General features: G+C 41.5%; 2 protein-coding genes across 3 annotated transcripts; both read left to right on the forward strand.

Moving 5' to 3' along the window:
- Window positions 1-1,980: 1,980 nt before the first annotated feature.
- foxd2 (forkhead box D2) lies at window positions 1,981-13,402 on the forward strand. Of its 2 annotated transcripts, none has more exons than XR_013296499.1 (2): window positions 1,981-2,143; window positions 4,495-5,485. XR_013296499.1 is itself a non-coding variant. In XM_077585087.1 (2 exons), the coding sequence occupies exon 2, from the start codon at window positions 11,793-11,795 to the stop codon at window positions 12,864-12,866; it is 1,074 nt and encodes a 357-aa protein (XP_077441213.1). In that variant the 5' UTR covers window positions 1,981-2,143; window positions 11,690-11,792; the 3' UTR covers window positions 12,867-13,402. The 2 variants fall into 2 exon arrangements, 1 of the variants encoding a protein (XP_077441213.1); XM_077585087.1 differs by lacking the exon at window positions 4,495-5,485 and adding an exon at window positions 11,690-13,402.
- On the forward strand, window positions 5,506-8,606 carry foxe3 (forkhead box E3). Its single transcript, XM_077585086.1, has one exon. The coding sequence runs from the start codon at window positions 7,106-7,108 to the stop codon at window positions 8,330-8,332; it is 1,227 nt and encodes a 408-aa protein (XP_077441212.1). The 5' UTR covers window positions 5,506-7,105; the 3' UTR covers window positions 8,333-8,606.
- Window positions 13,403-19,940: the final 6,538 nt, after the last annotated feature.

A 19,940-nucleotide genomic window follows, 5' to 3' on the forward strand; every position in this document is an offset into this window, starting at 1 on the left:
GTACTGAAAGACAGCAGTAAAAGAAGACATGAGTGCACTGAAAGAAGGGCCTTGTCTGTTTTTTTTTTCTCAAAGCCCCCTCACTTTACTCCGAAACTGTGACGCCCATGAAGCCAGTGGTTCTCAAATTTTTGGGTCCACACTCTTAAAACTACTGGGTCAAAAGTAACCCAAATTGGGTACATTCGCTAACCTAGCACTGGGTCCTAAAGGGGCAGGGCAAATGGATTCTGGGTTATTTATACCGAGTGCAATGGGTTGAGGATTTGACCCAGCATGCTGGGTCAAGTTTTTGATCCAATACCAGGTTATTCAGGTAACCCAAAATAGTTAGCCCAACCTGGGTTAGCAAAAAAACCAACCCAGCATTTTTAGTGTGCAAAAGCGCATTCTCAAATTTTTGGGTCCATACTCTTAAAACTACTGGGTCAAAAGTAACCCAAATTGGGTATATTAGCTAACCCAGCGCTGGGTCCTAAAGGGGCCGAGCAAATGGATTCTGGGTTATTTATACCCAGTGCAATGGGTTGAGGATTTGACCCAGCATGCTAGGTCAAGTTTTTGATCCAATACCAGGTTATTCAGGCAACCCAAAATAGTTAGCCCAACCTGGGTTAGCAAAAAAAAACAACTGCATTTTTAGTGTGCAAAAGCGCATTCTCAAATTTTTGGGTCCATACTTTTAAAACTACTGGGTCAAAAGTAACCCAAATTGGGTATATTAGCTAACCCAGCGCTGGGTCCTAAAGGGGCAGGGCAAATGGATTCTGGGTTATTTATACTGAGTGCAATGGGTTGAGGATTTGACCCAGCATGCTGGGTCAAGTTTTTGATCCAATACCAGGTTATTCAGGTAACCCAAAATGGTTAGCCCAACCTGGGTTAGCAAAAAAACCAACCCAGCATTCTTAGTGTGCAAAAGCGCTTTCTCAAATTTTTGGGTCCATACTCTGAAAACTATTGGGTCAAAAGTAACCCAAATTGGGTATATTAGCTAACCCAGCGCTGGGTCCTAAAGGGGCCGAGCAAATGGATTCTGGGTTATTTATACCCAGTGCAATGGGTTGAGGATTTGACCCAGCATGCTGGGTCAAGTTTTTGATCCAATACCAGGTTAGCTAGGTAACCCAAAATAGTTAGCCCAACCTGGGTTAGCAAAAAAAAAAGAAGAAGCATTTTTAGCGTGCAAAAGTGCAAAATCTTTCAAAGGACCCCTAAACAATCCGAACCCTCTGACATCTAACCATCTGATTTTATCAAACTGTACCTAAGGAAGTGACTTGATGTTGTATTTTGATTTCACAGTCCACACCCATGGCCGGCCCCTCCTCCCATTGCGGTAAAGCAGTTACTCATCACTGGCCAGTCTGCTCGTCTGGTCCACATAGACTTCCAGGAATGCCTGCCTTTTGCGGGGAAAAAAACAAACGGCTGTCTTTTCTTCGCCAGCGTAACCACTTCACGTGTACCTCGTCATCTTTCAGAAGGACTTACATGCCGTCGTGTTCATGCATTTACACCTATTCCGATTTTATTCATCATTTCATGTGAATTCACACAATTTAAATTTTTGTGGCACTAGCTGTATGCTGAAATTGCAGATATTGTTATATTAGGAGGGCCCTATTTGTATTTAATTGGGGTTTATTTGGTAGCATTTTTTTTATTGTTGTAGGTTATATTATTATATATTTTTTGGGACATTTAATGTTATGAGGACGTCTTCAATATTTTTTGATCCACTGCACACGCTCATCCTCCTCTTTTTCTAATCAGTTAATTACTTGCTTAATTTAAAATGGAAAAAAATGACCCCACTATTTTGACATGAACAAATATCCACTGTCATGTTTGGTTTTCAGCTGTTTCTGTTTTCCCTTGCAGCTGGAGGGCGGATCCTGCCAACACACCTGCTGCCCATCAGGCTATCAGGCCAAAATAAAAGGAGTCTTGTTTTTGCCCACGACGTACACCTTTTTTTTTGTAGTCGTCGCCTTTTGTTGAGTATGTTTTTTTTGTCCACGTGCTGTGCGCGTTTTGTTGGTTGATTAAAATTGAGTTCCATGCATCCCTGCCATGGTTCTCCTGCCTTCCTGCAGTTTGGTCCTCCAACTCCTCCGTGACAGGTCGTGACATCCTAAAGGTGATACGCAAACATTTATTTCACTGCCATTGACGACTATAGACGTCCAAAAATTATTTTGAACTATTTCTATTAGTTGAACATTTTCCCCATTTTTTTTTTCCCCAAAAACCTAGATTTTTTTTTAAATTGTATTAGAACACATATAAAATGTTTGATTAATCGTGAGTTAACTAGTGAAGTCATGTGATTAATTACGCACATTTTTTTTAAATAACCTGGCGCTCCAAATTTTTTAATAATCTTTTCTTTAAAAAAAAATATTAAATTTTTGTTTAAAAAATAATTAATTATTTTTTTAAGTAAATGTGATAAAAAAAATTAGCTGTGTCAGGTGATTAATTAATTGCATGACTTCACTAGTTAACTCACAATTAATCACAAATTTTATATATTTTCTAAATGTACAAAAACAATTCTAGGTTTTCATATCCTTGTTAACAAATGTGGAAAAAAATGTTTAAACTAATTTGAATTTTTGACGTCTATAGCCATCAATGGCAGTGAATGAGTTAATTAATCAATTAACGCTTTAACTTTGACAGTACTCATCTTATTGCTTTATTTTTCCTCATTGTTCATTTTATCGCATTTTGGTGTATTGTGTGTTATGCAATTATGTAATTTTATGTGTTTTACTGAATTTTATTTCCTTGTGGTTATTGCAGTGAATGGTTTTGATGTTGTTGTACATTTTTCACAGAGAACTTTTTACACAGTGACCGCAGTCCAAATCAAATGAACATAAACATTCAGTACTTCATCAGGAGAAAAGTTGCTCCCCTAAAAAGCACAACCTTGGTCCGATGGCCCCGCAGCCTTCTTTTCCACCTGACGCACGTGGCGCTCATTTCCTAATATTGTAATTGGCCAGCTTATCCCATGTCATGTCGCTCGGACGTTCATTCCGCGCGGACGACCCTGCAGGGGTCATAGGGGAATTCACCTGGAGGTATTTGTCCAAGCAGAAACTACAAGTTAACGTCAATCATGTCAGAGGTTGAGCGACGATGTACCTGTGTGATAGTGTGATGGCACTCGGTAGACCAAAGTCCTCCAGCAAGGCTAGAAAATCCTTTGGATTGGCACAAAATTGTACATGTCAATACAGTACATCCCCCACCTACTAAATATGGCAGAATATTACATTACAGCGCAAGATCATGATTTTGGAGAACTTGATTATACAAGTAGAAATACTCTAAAAGACCCAAATCATGGATACTGGGTCAATAACTATTTTATTTGTGTGCAGCATAACAGCTGAATGCTGATGCACCATGTTTGCTTTGAACTCCGGCCTCCATTAACTGGCCCGAGGCTGCTGATCTCAGAACCTTGAGTTTATATTAAATTAGAATTTCTACAATATAATCAGGACAAAAATTATTCTGGGATTTATTGACCAGTATTCTACAGCTGACTGGAATTATGTTTTGATCTCTTTGTTCTTGTTAGCGACAGGAACTCACCAGGAAATTCATGTCTGGAAAATACAGGTGGAAGATGATTTGTAGATGAACTTTTTTTTTTTCTTTATCGGCTGAAAAGTGCATCAATGACTGTGGCTCTCCTTTCCCCACATGTGAATACTGTAATGGCAATGGCTGAAATCTGCCTAGCAACAAGATGCCAAGCGAATGTGTCGCATGACCAGCAAATTTTCGAATTTTCCACGTTTTTTAGACATTTTTGAGCCGCTCGTGCTGGTTCCCGATCAGCTGTGTGAAAGTTTGCACATCAGACGTACATCATACAAGCAAGCATGAATGCGTATGTGTGAGAACCATGTGCAGGGCAGTCTAGCGTGCAGCGCAGGAGCCAGCACAAGCGGCCCAGGCGAGCTCGGCTCCCCTGGTAATCCCCGCGTTTTCAGGAGCCCTGGCCCGTACTTGATGGGCTTGAGCAAGAAAAAGGTTGCGTTTCTCCCCATGTCACTCTTTTCCCCGTCTCTCATTCAGCCTGTCCTCGGCCCCTGGAGCCACGTTTGCGAATGACTGGCTTCCAAGTGTCAGCTCAGCAACTTTTGTTCACCTCTCTCTCATCCTCTACTTGGCATCACATGTCAGAATCCTTTTTGGATGAATTCGCAATATGAAATATATCAAACTCAAATAGTTCCGAAAGGGAAATTAGTACGCGACATGTAGCAGAATACAAACGAAAAGCTCATCATCCAAAGTATACCACATCATGGCAGCAATGTTATGGCTTGTGTATGGATGGCTACAAACAAAGGGAGGATTCAGGGGTTCAAACTCAGATAAAGGAGATTTTGTGTATATGCTCCCACACTGTATATACCGAATATGATTTCAAAGCCATTAATAATCGCCATTGCTCTACTATAGGTGCCCGCTTCCCGTCATCGCAGTCCCCCCCCAACACACAGTAACCCCCCCCCCCCCCTCCCCAGTGATGACTGGACCCCCTCCCGACTGAACCGCTGCTCAGTCAGACAACACTAAGCCCAGCTAGCTACTCACAGCCAGTGGCTAACAGCTTCAGACAGGCGTGGGAGCAGGACCGTATCCAAGCAGGATCTGCCCCCAGAGCTGCCAGGTCAGCCAGGACAAACAGGGGCTCAGACCAGGAAACGGGCCCTCTGCCTCGGGGCCGAAGCCTCTTGCTAATCCCCCCCCCCCCCCCCATAGCGGCCACTCCAGTGCCTCACTATACCTCGACTGCACCTCTGCACTCCCGCTTTATCTCTACTGACCATTACACAACAATTAGTTCACGCCAAACAATGTACTTGTACAAAATTTGGTGCACATGAGTCATCATCTGCGTGGGTTACACCGAAGGATTTTGTTAACTTTGCCACAAGCATGCAAAGAAATGAACAAGTAATGTCACAATAATTTGTGGCTGAAATGAAAACACGTCAACTTCTTTCGACACAGCCAGCATTTTGCAGGTCTTTGGTCTATTACGGTGAAAAATAACCGCTGTTGGTCAGCTTGGATGGTCAACTTTGACCATAGATTAGCTAGCTACTTAGCATAAAAAAACAAACAAACTTTAAGATTTACTGGTTTGTAAATATACTGTAACATGTGGAAGGATGATAGCTCGGATTGTAAGATTTGCTGGATGGTGTCGATTAAGTCGAAAGACAGTAAACGATAACCAATGCTAACTCATTTGTGCTGTCGGTGTGGCAAGCTGAACATTCAGTCCTTCTCAAGCAAACATGACGCCAGCTACAGTTGAAATGTACTTAATGTTGAAACTGCATAGAGTGGTAACATTTGTAGACACAAGTAAAGATGGCAAGAATTAAAATGAAGCACAAAAATACACAATTAAGTAAGTTATCCTCGAGTCACAAGCAGCTAGCTAGCTGTTGAGCTAGCTAGCTGGCTAACGATAGCCACTTCAGTGACTGCTGTCTGACTCATATTTCACTAGTTGCACTTAATGGAAGCTGTTTCAGAATTATTTGTGTTGGTGGAGTTTAATGACTAATAAAACTAAACGTATCATGATTTGTTGTCGCTTGTTACCGTTAATAAATAAATGGCACTTGACGAAATTATCTTTACTCAATGATGGCTACTTTCTGGGAGCACTGTTCAATATAGGTTTGTTTATGTCGGAATGCTAAATGTTTGACATGTAAAATATTGCTTTATAACTAAGAAAAACGGTCATTTGAAGGTTTTTAATTGTTGTTGATGTTATTCTCCCTCATAAGTGAAACATTGACATAAATTTCAGACGGCCCTGCATGTTTTCTGACCCCTGTAATTATCTTCATCCCAGTATCTGCTTAAGTAATCAATTACAACCGTTGTTGCACTGCCACATTTAAAGGCTGTTGTCCGCATATCAGTTGTGTGTAGAACCGTGTTTTCACTCGAAAATCCGAAAGACAACACGTCTTGTCTCCGACCAGGACACTGTTTGATGATCACTTTCGGAAAATGAAAATGAAATGGAGGGATATTTACTTTTCTTCCCCAAAAGCTTTGATAGCTCAATTGCTTGTTTTCAGTGGCGTGTTATTATTTTTCAATTGCCGTATTGTCCGTCGGGTTTGCAGTAGCACGGAGCAGCTCTGTGAGTGTTGTTTCTGCTCTGAGTATACAGCCGCCATGTTGGGAGAATAGCACAGCGGCAAGGACGCCGAAGTAGAAGTGCCGCTTTTACTTTACTCTCCCGTTCCAGCACTATCCACAGGCAGATTTTGTACTTTTTCCCTTCACATTATAACCTTAAGTTATTTGTTTAATTGAAGCCGAGACATGAGGAAAATAGAGGAAAGGAGAATAAGAGTTCTCGCAAATAAATATTCATCAGGTCGCCTCTTTTATGCGATATGCATGATGTACAGTTAAGGTTGAAATGGTTCAAATCCTGGGCAAAATTTCAGGATAATTTATTTATTTATTTTTTAAATAGGTATCTTGACTGTAAGGCTGTGAGAAGTTATTATTATTTTATTATGGAGAAATATTGAACATTTTAACAGTTAAATAAATAAAAAAAATAAATTGTTCTTTATTTAATTCGACCCATCCAGGTTGGTCCATTCTTGATCCAATTTAGTTAGTTAATTTAACTTTTTACCCAACTGTTAGAGTGTTTAAAAGCCATTTTCATGTACTTCATTCAAGTATATAGTTGTCAACAGTAGGCCATCAGGTTCTCTTCTATTTTAATTATCTCCATATATGACCAGATTATGCATAAATGAACAACATAAAAGCATTTAAAAAATATATAGATATAGGACTATAGCAGACACCAAAAAAGGTTTTGGTGCAGCTGCAGCTTCGTCATCAGGGAACTAGTTGCGTCATTGCTCCCCCCCCCCCCCACCCTTATAAAACTGTCAGCGCTTCTACATCTCACCTGGAAAGACACCCAGCACCCAAAACGGAAAACGGGAGGACCCAACGCAAGCTATTTCCCGAAAACATATTCGAATATAGACTGTTTACTTCGCTGTCTTCTATGAATCTGGCAAACTACTCGTACTACTCTGGCATGTGCAACATGACCGCAGAGACGCAACACTCGCCCGCAGAGGTCAGCCCGGTGGTCTTGTCCCCCAACGTCAGCCTGGACTCGCCGCTGCCCCCGTTGATGCTGCAAGCCCGCTCCAAGGACGGCGTCTTGATCAAGTCGGAGCCGCGCGGGACCAGCCCCGACGCCGAGGACGGGGTCGCGCTGGGACAGACGGACCAGGAGCACCTGCCCACCGGCAGCCGCCGCAGGAAGAGGCCGGTGCAGCGGGGCAAGCCCCCCTACAGCTACATCGCTCTCATCGCCATGGCCATCGCCAACTCCCCCGAGAGGAAGCTCACCCTGGGGGGCATCTACAAGTTCATCATGGAGCGCTTTCCGTTCTACAGGGAGAACTCCAAGAAGTGGCAGAACTCCATCCGCCACAACTTGACCCTCAACGACTGTTTCGTTAAGATCCCGCGTGAGCCCGGCAGACCCGGTAAGGGCAACTACTGGACCCTGGACCCCGCCGCGGAGGACATGTTCGACAACGGGAGCTTCCTGAGGAGGCGGAAGCGGTTCAAGCGCACAGATGTGAGCACCTACCCGGGTTACATCCAGAGCTCCAGCGCCTTCACACCGACCCCAATGGGAAGGCCTTCTTATCCGAACACCCTGTACGCGGGGATCGGGTCCGGGTACGCGGCCTCCTCCCCGCACCCGGCCATGCTGCACTACCAGACGTCTGCCGGCGTGTGCCAAGCGCAGCCACGCATGTTCAGCATCGACAACATCATCAGCCCCCAGGCTGTCGGGGAACTCAACCCCCAAGCTCTGCAGGGGCTCGGCGTCGGCGACCTGGCCGCCATGACCTCCAGCTGCTCGGGGGACCCTTCGGCCTGTTACCAGACGCAAACCGTCAACCAGTCGGCCAACATGTTGAGCAGAAACAGCGGGAACATCTCCAATATGTCCTCCAACCTCACGCCGGCGTACCCGTACTCATCCCCGGCCTCGCCCCCCAACCTGAGCGGCATGGCCCAGTCTGGTTTCTCCCCCGGGAGCTCTCAGGTGTACTGCCAGGGCAACAGACTCTCTTTGCCGGCAATGCGCTCGAGCTCCTGCGCGGAGCACACGGAGCAGCTGCTGGGCCTCTCGGGCCCCATGAACACTTACAACAATTCTTACATGAGACAGGCCAACTTTGCATCGGGGTTGGAACGATACATGTGAAGGCTCGGACATTTTTTTTTATAGGGATTCATCAAATATTGTCGTTAATATTTTAGCATAAATAATTTGATAGCAAAGGATCAAGCCTTGTGATAAAATATTTTTTCCCCCAAGCCATTCATATTTTGACACATTCCATGACATCTTCTCAGATTTCAGTGTTTTACAAACTTTAAAAATTGTGTTTTCATTACGTTTTGTCATGTAAATAGGTTTCTATTTTTAAAACGTTTTATCGGTGCAGTAGTCTGGAATAAATGCATTTTTAACTAAATGGGCTCTCAACCTTTGGCAGTTTTATTTTATGGTCACACAAATTTGTATATGAAGTCGATTCATTTCGTTTGATTCGCTAGATCTGCAATATACAGCTGAGTGAAAGTTAAATTTCCTCTTGAGGGATTAGGTTGATTATAATGAAATACAAAACACAATTAAAATATAATTTGCCCCCTGCAAAATCTAAAACGCCATGTCACATGCATAGATTTAAAACTTAAATGTCTATAAAATAAATGTCAACAATTGTTGTACTGGAATTTGAGGTGACTTTTGCATTAATGATCTGGATGAGTTTTACAAACGGAAGTAATCATAAATTCAATGTCAATTTCACAATTGGCAAGAACTAATAATAATAATAATAATAACAATAATTATTATAGTCTGGTTAGGAGAAATACATTTACTCGAGTGGGGGGGGGGGGGGGACTAAAAAGGGAGATAAGATAAGAATGGTTATGGCAACTCTAAATCATCACAAACTGATTCTTATATTATTTTCTTATGTAATTGGTCCGAACTCTAATCAAATCGAAATATTTTTCATTAAGTCCAAATATAATAGTATAATCTATTTAAATCCACAACCAAAGGGAAAACTGTGATAAAGACTTAATCAATGCATGTAATTTGTCCTATCTCTACATCGAAATATTTTTAATTAAGTCCGAATATAATTGTTTCATTTATTTAAATTCACAACTAAAGGGAAAAACAGCAATAGAGACTTAATCAATACATTTATTTGAGAGGGTTGCTTTTCTAAAATAAAATAAATAAACCTTCAACAAAATACTCCAACAATCATTTCAGTTTAGTTTTTGCTTTAATATTTATTCAAGTAAAAAAATTTTCAACAATTGAGATCTGTATGAAAATAGTGAGCAGATATTTTCAATAATGACCTTAATTGTTTGTTAACATTTTGTGCATCATTTTGTCTACACCAGAAAATTCAAGGAGCTAGTGTATTTTCATTCAAAATACAAACTCCAAACTGACAGCAAAATAAATTGTAGCATTTGATAAAAAAAAAATATATATATATATATATATATAAGTTAGAGATCTCGCCAAAATATCAACCGTTTCCCGGAGACCTTTTCTGCTCAGGAACTTATAGCAACTGCCTAGCTGGCCTTACCTGCCCTGCTGCATGAAGTCTCTGGTGTTGGTGTGACGCACTCCAGATGACCAAGTCACGTCAAAATGGGACGTTGTAGTACCAACACTGACCTCTGAGGGGCAGCACAGTGCTAGAGTATCAACACTTGTTTTTGTATATTGTCTACGAGCAGCAGAGGGCGCCATAACCTCACAAATCATGGTTTAAACAATGGACAAACGTGTACGACGGCCCTGTGTCGAATATGCATATGAAGAAAATGAGAAATTAAAGTACATAGTCAAAACAAACAAACAAAACATGTAATTGTCATTTATTATGTACAGCACCGTACTTTCAAATAAAGCAGCTGTATGACGTGCAGGTAGTCAATAAATATTAATCGAATTAATATTTTTTTTCATTAACAGAATTTAAGTTGTCTGATTTTATGGTTAATTTTTGTGACATCAGTCGAAAAGGCACGCGTTAAAAAGACTGACATTTCTACAGTTTTGTGCATTTTATTGAGTGATACCTATTTGAACCCTATAAGATCAGTTACGTTTCCAACTGAAAATTTTACATGTATTTTAAATGATATTATGTTTTGGAGTCTGGGCCTGGGATCAAATTATTATTCCCCACACTATAGGCCTTTTTCATCAGATGCATCGTTCTCTGATTTTTTTTTTTAAACCAGCATTACTAGCCGCTAGATGGCGTCTGTCACTTAATCTTTGACACATTTGTACCCTGTACTTGGCTTCTTTCTTTCTTTCTTCTTTAAAGTATATAGCCTGCATTTATTTGTATGTGTTCATGTGCACTATAAGAAGCCTTGAACTGTCCGTCGGTTGAAAAAAATAAACATGTTATCTCGGTTATGTGAAGGTGTGAAATGTTATAATACGTCTACAATGTTAATTATAGTTGAGTATATATAGGCAGTATGTGCCTCCCCAATAATTAAAATAAATCAAATTAAATTTAAAAAAATAATAAATGATAAATAAATACAACAAATTGCCGTCTGCCGGTCCTTTACTGTTGTATACACTTCAGCACTAAATAAATTTTTAAAAAAAACTACGAAAATTGTGACAAAAGCAATAACCAAATCAATGTGAAATTATAGGCCTTGGATGAGCTGCATGACTTAATTAAAATAGTCATACTTATAAAGAGTAATTAAAATAAAACAAACAAGAATAACATTTAAAATATAAAATGTCTCAAATATGTTGTCAGTATTGGAAGACACATTTAAGATACAGATGCTTAAGCTGCTTTGGTTATTGACAGCAATAATAATAATAATTAGGTAAATTGCGAGAATCGCAATAACATACTTCCAAATACAAAAAAAAATACACTGAGAAAAAAATGCTTGTTAGCAAAACAGCAAGCATTTTATTATTTTAATGTCTTAACATTCAATTCACTTACATTTACGTTGGAAAACATGAACAAAAATTTACAATCAAATGCATTTGGATTGATCAGAAACGAAGTCACTCCATATCCGCTTCTTCGTTCGTGCGGGTCACGCGTTTTTAATTGAAAAAATATATATCAATGTTAAGTTATATGTAAATTTGGCCCATGCGATTCCTGTGGGCGCGTCACAGATCACGTGACCGGGGCACTCCTATAAATGCTTAAAGGAAGCAGAGGCGGTTAGTGTGGCTCTTTGGTTGGATCCCTTTCAAAAACCTTCTTGAAATTTGTCATATTCAACATGCGTAACTTTTAAAGCATGACGTGAATTGCTGAAGGAGGGCAGTTGTGGATCGATGATCTGTGATTGACTTGTACGCCTGGAAAGAGAGAGCGCGGGAGGGAGGGAGGCTGCGAGCGAGAAGGGAGCAGAAGTTTCCTGCTGGATGACACTCGCGCACCCAGAGCTCCGGGAGACGCCAAAGGCTGCAGGTCAAACTTGTTTTTATCCTCTCGCTTTTCCATTCTAGAAACATGCGCGCGTTGGCTGCTCGCAGCGAAGTTCTTGTGCGGTTCTAGAGTGTCGGTGGGCTCTCAAGGAGGAGACCATCTCGGCAGGGGTGGACGAGAAGGATGACTTTAGGGACGGATATGTCCGACAGCTCTGCATTGTCCGATGATGTGGACATTGACGTGGTCGGGGGGGACATGTCCGTCGGGAAGGACGGGAAGTACATACAGCACGATTTCAACCTGGACTCCGATGATAATTACTCCCAGAACGCCGAGGAAGGGCCGTCGTCGCCGGGCCTGAGCAGCTCCGACTGCCCGGCCGAGCAGATGGGGATCGACGCGGATCCCGGGGCGGTGCTGGCGGGCGACAAAGCGCGGAAAAGCGCCCTGGTCAAGCCCCCATACTCCTACATCGCGCTCATCACCATGGCCATCCTGCAGAGCCCCAAAAAGAGGCTGACCCTCAGCGAGATCTGCGAGTTCATCAGCAGCAGGTTCCCCTACTACCGAGAGAAGTTCCCCGCCTGGCAGAACTCCATCCGACACAACTTGTCCCTCAACGACTGCTTCGTGAAAATCCCACGCGAGCCCGGCAACCCCGGCAAGGGCAACTACTGGACGCTGGACCCGGATTCGGCTGACATGTTCGACAACGGGAGCTTCTTGCGCAGGAGGAAGCGCTTCAAGAGGAACCAGGGCAACGAGATCCTGCGGGACGCCGGGGGCTTCCTCCCCGGGTTCGGATACAACCCGTACGGATACAGCTACGGACTTCAGCTGCAGAACTTCCACGCGGCCCACAGCCCGTATCACCCTCACGCCCACCCTCACGCGGGGGGCTCCTTCCCCTTCCCCAACGTGGCGTGCACCTTGCCCTCGCCCATCTTCCCCGCCGCCGCGCCCCCTCCCTTACCCGACCTGAGGAAGCCCTTCTACCCGTCCCTGGCGCCCCTCAAGACGGACTCGAGTGCCCCGAACCGGCCCTCCTTCTCCATCGACAACATCATCGGCGCGGCCAACTCCACCGGGTCGTCGTACGGCGCGCAGCCGGGGGGGCAGGCGCACATCCTGGCCATGCTCAGCCCGGCTCTGGCGTCCGCTTCCAACCACTTGAGCCTGTCGCAAGACTTGTTACAACCTGGGTCGCACGGGCAGACTTTTGCCAGCAAAAACTTGAACACTTGCCCCTTCTGAAGAACAAAAAAAAAACTGCCTTTGAACTGAACTTATTTTTATTAATAAAAAGCCAAAATGTGGTGTCGTCCTAAGTGAAGGTAGGCTAAAAATTATTGGTTAAAAAAATGTTTTGGCTCCACGAGAGGGTTTATTTATATGCTTTGTAAATAGGTGCATTATGATCCATTTAAACAGGCCTTAACACGGCCTCCATTTTGTGTCGTAAACAAAATAACACCGTTAAGTTAAATGAGTAGGGTTTACCATTTTTACATGAGATTTTGTGTTTTTAATAGACACAGAATGAGACAGGCAACTCAGGTTTTTAACTTAAAAAAAAAAAAAGCATCACCCCAAAATCTCCTGTCCAAGGTGATTGAAAAAAACCTTTGTTGTTGTTTTTTTAAAGGAGAAAAAAAAGCACATTACCTCCATTCAAACTTGTTGTATTTCACATACAGTTTTATGTCATGTGTTGCCAATAGAAAAAGACAAATGTTCATTATAGGTCATTTTTTTTGGGTTGTAATGACAAAAATAAATGTTTGTGGATTTTAAAAGAAAAAGAATGTACATCTTTTCATTCAGTTAAATGTAATTTGATGATGAATTGGGATTGTGAGGAAAAGGGGCTTTCATTCAGACGTTTTATTTAAATATGTCAAAAAACACGACGCTAGATATCAGTGTGTGTGTGTGTGTGTGGCACCTTACAAAAAAAGCCTTTTTCTAAAGGGCCTTAAACTATACACACTGAGCAAAACTTGCTGGTTTGTAATTGAAAGTGGACAATATCCCGATAAGCTCTTTAGATTTTGTGGAGAGAATTAAAGGGGCTTTCGTTGCTAATTTGTTGCAGCATTTTCATTGGGGCAGCTAATCCAGCGTTTGTTGACGTTGTCAGCGTGGACCCCCGGCCCGGGGGGACTCAATGCGCGCACAGCGAGGGGTCCCCCTTCGGCGGGGCCCGGTGCAGCCACACGCATTTGGGAGCCTGAAAAGCTGAAAATGTTCTCAAAGGGCCCTCGCGTTTGCAGGGGCCGCTTTCATGTCATCGGCGTTGTCTGAAAAGAAGCGGCGGGGGGACCCCCAAACAGGCCCAGTGGTCTTTTTTTCTTCTTCTTTTTTTTTTGGGGGAGCGGAGCATGTTTGTGGACAGAAAGGAGACTGCATGCGAGGATTTGGCTTTGTGCGCAAATGTGCGGACAAATTAGTTTGCGCGCTGTTTTGACACGTGATTATTGAGGATGAAAGGCGTGCACGGGAGGGATGATGCTCTGGTCTATCCTGTGGCGCAACATCGGGGATTTTTGAAAGGCTTGGAAAGCAAAACCAACACATGCTTCATTCTTTAGTCCTGCACCAGTTGAATGGAGCAAAATGGACCAATGAAAGGCCTTTTAATTCGCATCCTCTTTCCCTCCAAACAAACGCTCTTTTTTTATCGATATGTCAATTTAACAAGATATGATTTTGTTGGTGCACTGTAAAGTTTGGGTCAACTTCAAATTTTAAACTCATAGCATATACAGTTGGTTAATTTAACTAAATATTTTAATACATTTAATTAGCCTATATTTTGTTAACTCGGGATAAGTAAAGAAAAACGACTCAGAAAATTATAGCCTACTTGCTTGCTTTGTTGTGCTAACATTGTTGCTCTAAATATAAATAATTTGTTTAAACTATAACTGTTTTTTTTTTGTTTTTTTTAGTGTGCGCGTCGCTGTGGTATCCCCTTCATATTCTGCTATATCTTGAGTCGGACATTTATAGGAACAACTCTGCATACAAAAAATAAAATTAAATAAAAGAGAGAGAATGAGAGAAAAGAAAACATGCTGATATAGGTTGGAGACATTTTTCATCACTAAAGGCGAATACTAATTTATGATCATTAGCATTGTTATCGTTAGCAGATATTTTTATTATGAACCGAACTTTTTTAAAACATTTTTTTTTAAAATTTCTCTCATATGCTATAAGCCCCAAAATACAAATGTATTACTGGTTTAAATAAATAAATAAATAAATAAAGGCACTACCCTTATATGTTTTTCTCTCTCTAGGTATTTAGCATTCAGTTGTGCAATTAATAAAACAACCTATTATCTGACAGACCACCAAACGAGAATGGTTCTTTAAAACCTAATTTAACCTCCGCGGTGCTGTACAGGTGTTATTTCGAACTTCCACCTTTCTAAAAACCCAACGAACCTCTAAAGAACTTTCGTCGTGTCTCTGAAGCAGCACGACTTTTTTTTTTATTCTTTTTTTTTAGGGCAGTTATTAGCATTTTTTTTTAAATAACAGCACTATAACTAAGCCTGTTTATTTAAATTTTTGCCCATGAAGGCCCATACATAGAAATGTAATATAAAAATATGTATTGCCATATCAACATATAGGCCTACCTATACATTCATTTACATCAAAATACATTATATTTCCCTAATCACACCCGTGAATAGTTTGCACGTGAAGATTTTTCAATCCCAATAAAAACTGACCTACATTTTGCCCCCCCCCACCCCCAAATTCGATGACCCCGTGCATGCCTAAAATGCTTATGCAAGACTCAAAGAGGCTGTGATGCAGACGCATCTTCATCAGTCCATTACAATCCCTGCATGAAACATTTCCAGGGCGAAAGAGCGTCAATGGAAGCACGCACAATCGAATGAGTCTCATTCAGACTTTCAGGAAACAAGATTACAGGCTACGGCGAGCAGAAATAGACCTAAAAAAAAAAAATAAATACACCACAACAAACAAGTCGCACACCCTGCGACCATCTTCCCTTTAATTTTTTATTTTTGATTCTGTTTTGCCTTCAACCGCACGCTTGTGTTTGACAACCCGGACCACCCACACCAGCGACAGCCTGAGAGCTTGTCGTCATTTCGTCAGTTTGCGTGACGTTGTCTCAAAGAATAATCACGAGTGATGCGTGACGTGACAGCCAAATGAGTCCAAAAAGTGCATTTATCCTTTCTTTTTTTTTTTTTAACTGCTTCCATGTGCGTTGCGGGAAGAAAATGCATCGTTATTTATTCGTTACGTAAATATTTGTAAATATTTATCATGATAGGATAAATGGTGAGTGACAGGAGGAACTTAACTAAAATCATTACACCCGATTCTTTCACCACCTTGTCAATACATGGATCGATACATCTTCCTTAGACTTGAAGGACACAATGGCAGTGTGTGTGCTGACACTACAACAAGGAATGCGTGTGTGAAGATGTTGATATATTGTTTAGTTTTTTTTTTTTTTTTAATAAATCGAACCATTTTCAGTCTAAATCATAAAACAATGTCATATAACATTTTTGCCTATACAGCCCAATTTATTAGGCACCTCAATGTGCCTTTGAAGCACTGAGATGTATACTGAAAGCTGTCCCTAATATTTTGTCTCCTCTAATTGGCTCCGCAAGAGAGGCAAGCCGCAATCACCGCATTATTAAATCGATACCTCTATTTTCATGTGTCTGTCAAAACTGAGCATCATTATTGCTGTTAAGGGAAAACACTTTTTTTTTTTTTTTTGCAACCAACGATACGTATGACCGAAGAACAGAACTGCACATTTGATTATCTCCACCAATAAATATAATTAAAAAAAAACACATTTTAAATAATGCAAAAGTGTGCACAGCGACCCGGAGGAATGTTGGCCGGGTCCGAGTGTCTCCTCAGCCGGGGAGGAGAAGCGAGCCAAGAGACCCTCGTCGATAAATCACGCCATGCACCCCCCCCTGCCCTCTCCCACTTGCACCGCCATGCAACGCTCTCCTCCCCTTCGTGTTTTTGCACCACACAAAGGAATCCCGCGCTTAATTAATTTAGAATGTGTAAATAAATGGCCGGACAGTCAACTCCCCCATGTGCCAGAACATAATATGAACTTTGGAAGACACACCGAGTGAAGAGAACACCTGCAGTTGGAGAAATAATAGACGAGGAGGACACTATTGGCCAATAGCAGGTGATTCATTCTGGGAGGCAGGATTTTGCCTATTTGACATTAAGAAAATATAATATTTAATGTTAGGCCAGTAAGGAATTTACAAAAATGTAAGCTTTAATAATGTGACTATTCATGACATAACGGATTCATTTGGAAATCTAAAACAATAGAGTTGCATGCAATATCAACAGTCATTTGATTATTTAAAATGTTTCAAAGTTGGTGTATTTTAGAACGCTGAGCTTCTTATTAAGATGTTAGCGAGAGCATAATTAGTCAACATGAACGCCATTTGTAACGAATTAAATTCGGATCACTGACATGTTTTTGGACTCCTCGTCACTTTTGATATAGGGAGGTGCAGCTGCTACATGCTGTGTGTGTGTGTGCGCGCGCGTGTGCGTGTGTGAGAGAGGCACACAATCGTGCATTCAACACGCACTTTCCAGTTGACCTTTTTTTCGCGGACAGTAGGACCACGCTGCAATGTTAAAAAAAAAAGAAAAGAAAAAAGAAAAAGAGAGACTTTTTATTTTCTCTTAAAAAACGAGAAGTGCACCGCGATGAGGCCTTTGGAGTTAAAACAGCAATTTAGAAATCAAATTGAGAACTTACATAATATTTATGACCTAATTAGTTGCGAATCAAAACGATGTTTATCCAGTGTGTCATAATACATCGCACATCAATAAAATACATTTGTTATTGTTAGACTCGTGAAAACGAAACTTTGTTTAAATTGACATCCAATCTTTTTTTTTTTTCCAGGGTGAAAGTGCGTTGTGTTGTGTGTGCGTGTGTGTGTGTGAAAGAGGAGGCAAACCTCGCGATAAAAAATGGACTGTATCCAGAGTGAAACGCGATCACGCCGAGGTCGCGGGGCCAAACTTTTTAAGACTAATGTTTATTTAGAGAAGTGAGCGCTGTCTATGGGACTCCCCGTTCTAATGTCTTTGCCAGACCTGACTGCGTGGACCACCAGGCACGCACGAAGCCCCGCTGCAGCTTGCCTGACCGCCTGCGTGCGTGCGTGCGTGCGGGCGTGCGTGAAACTCCACTGGATGAATGTTAACCACTGGTCAGAACGAGCCACCTGATTTGCTTTGCATGAAGGAGCTGCGAAAGGCATTTTTAAAAAATTACTTCTGCTTGATCTCTGCCTCTTTTTAAGTGCAATATCAAACATTTTAACTCTCCTGTAGCATTGGGTGCAATTAAGTAAAAAAAAAAAAAAAAAAAGCCTTTTAGAGGGGAAATTATTATATTATTTTTCACTGGGGAGTCCCAAGATTTATTCCTTGGAAAGAAGGGGAAAAGATTGTATAGAGCAGATGCACGGAATGCAGCACGAGAGGGCTTTTGGCAATAGGGGTGTATATGAGCCACATGCTGCTTCACTGGGTCTAAACACAAATTTAATATCTAATCACGTCATAGCCAGTTCTAGTAAATTCTCCATTCTTCATTTTCAATAACAGATACTTATAAAAGAAAGCCTTCGGTATTTACGTCAGCCTTGAGCAAATTCATCAAATGCCCTTCTGTAACGATGAAAAAAAAAAAAAAAGACATACGTAATGTTGTTCAATCAATAACCTTTTTAATCGTGAAAAAAAAAAATCATCCAACTTGTATTTCTTTAAGTCAGCCTTGAAGCCGCAGACATGCTCGGAATCCTCTTCACAAAAACTTACATCGGATCTTATAAAATTATCCGACTAAATAAAAATAAATTGAATACTAGAGGACCTGACTGATATGACCCCCCCCCCCCAATATATTTTTTTAAAGAGTATAGGCTAATTCCGATAACCAATTACATTGGCTAATTAATAAAAAAGAAAAAAAAAACTTTTTTTCAATAAATATATTAATTACAAGCCTAACATTTGTTTTACATTTCTACGCATTATAGTATTTTGTTTAACTTTACAGAGAAAATCCGAAAAAAAGAAGAACTGAAAAAATATCAATGATGTAATCGATTAATCGAAGTGGACTCGACTATCATCACGACTACAAAAACCTGAAGTGGTTCAACCCACACAAGGCCAGTGATTCCAAGCCGCTGTTTCACGACACATGAGAGAAATTTAAGTAAATATTTCAGTGATATTAGTTTGGATTTGTGAAAGATTTCATAATCATGCAAATATGAGCCTTGGCTCAACAATGGCTGGGACACACTTTCCTAATAGACACCTCCCCCATCTGCATTTGAGTAAATAATCTCCCCCAGCCAGTATTTGTGGACATACACTAAGCAAAAAGCAGATGTGCTTTGGGAAAAGGCCATCCAGGTTTTTGAGTCATTGAAAAAAAAAAAAAGTGTAAAAAAAATTGAAATATTTGCACTAGTGCTCGGCGAGGAGCAGCAGCAGCGTGTTTTCTTACAGTTTGTAAAATCGAATTAGATACGGTGAGGGAATCTGACCTATCGCCAGGCCTCGCATATTTTTCACCCCTCAGGTTTTAGTGTTCCTCGGGTGCTTGTGTTTTCTCAGCTGGATCTGCCATTACACATTGTGTCCACTTCTAGCCGAGCAATCCCCCCCCACACCACACCAGAGACCCCCCCCCCTCCTTACACCAGGCTCTCCCAACACCTCTCCTTCGCCACCAACGTTGATCTGAGGCCCAGGCTGGAGCACCACAGGCATGCGCAGTGCAGTACCAAGCCGCAGTATACGCCGACAAACGACTCACGCCACCCTTTTTGACGTGACAGAGCTAATCACATAGGACACTTTAATTACTTCCCCGGGGAGATTGTGTTTTTCACTTAAGGCTTTGTTTCTTTGTTCGTGCATGCAGCTGAGCTTGATGGCAGAATTAAACAAAAAGTTGTTTACCAAAACCTTACTGGGAGTTAAGCATGCCTGGCCAGGAATATACAATACATTTTGAGAGACCATCAATTTAAGCTGAGAAGTGCATTTCGCAATAGTTAGATGGGGGATGCGTAACGGGTCATGTGGAACCTCTAAAGTCGAAAGTCCCAGAGGTGGTGCAAAAATGACGATTTGGCGAAAGCAGCATTTTGTCAACTTTTTGTGCTCTTTTTATGGCATTTTTGACTTTAGCAATGGGTGTTGAGAAATTGTGCGAGTACAGAT

This window comes from Vanacampus margaritifer, chromosome 13 (assembly GCF_051991255.1).
Source record: "Vanacampus margaritifer isolate UIUO_Vmar chromosome 13, RoL_Vmar_1.0, whole genome shotgun sequence".
Taxonomy (NCBI): Eukaryota; Metazoa; Chordata; class Actinopteri; order Syngnathiformes; family Syngnathidae; genus Vanacampus; species Vanacampus margaritifer.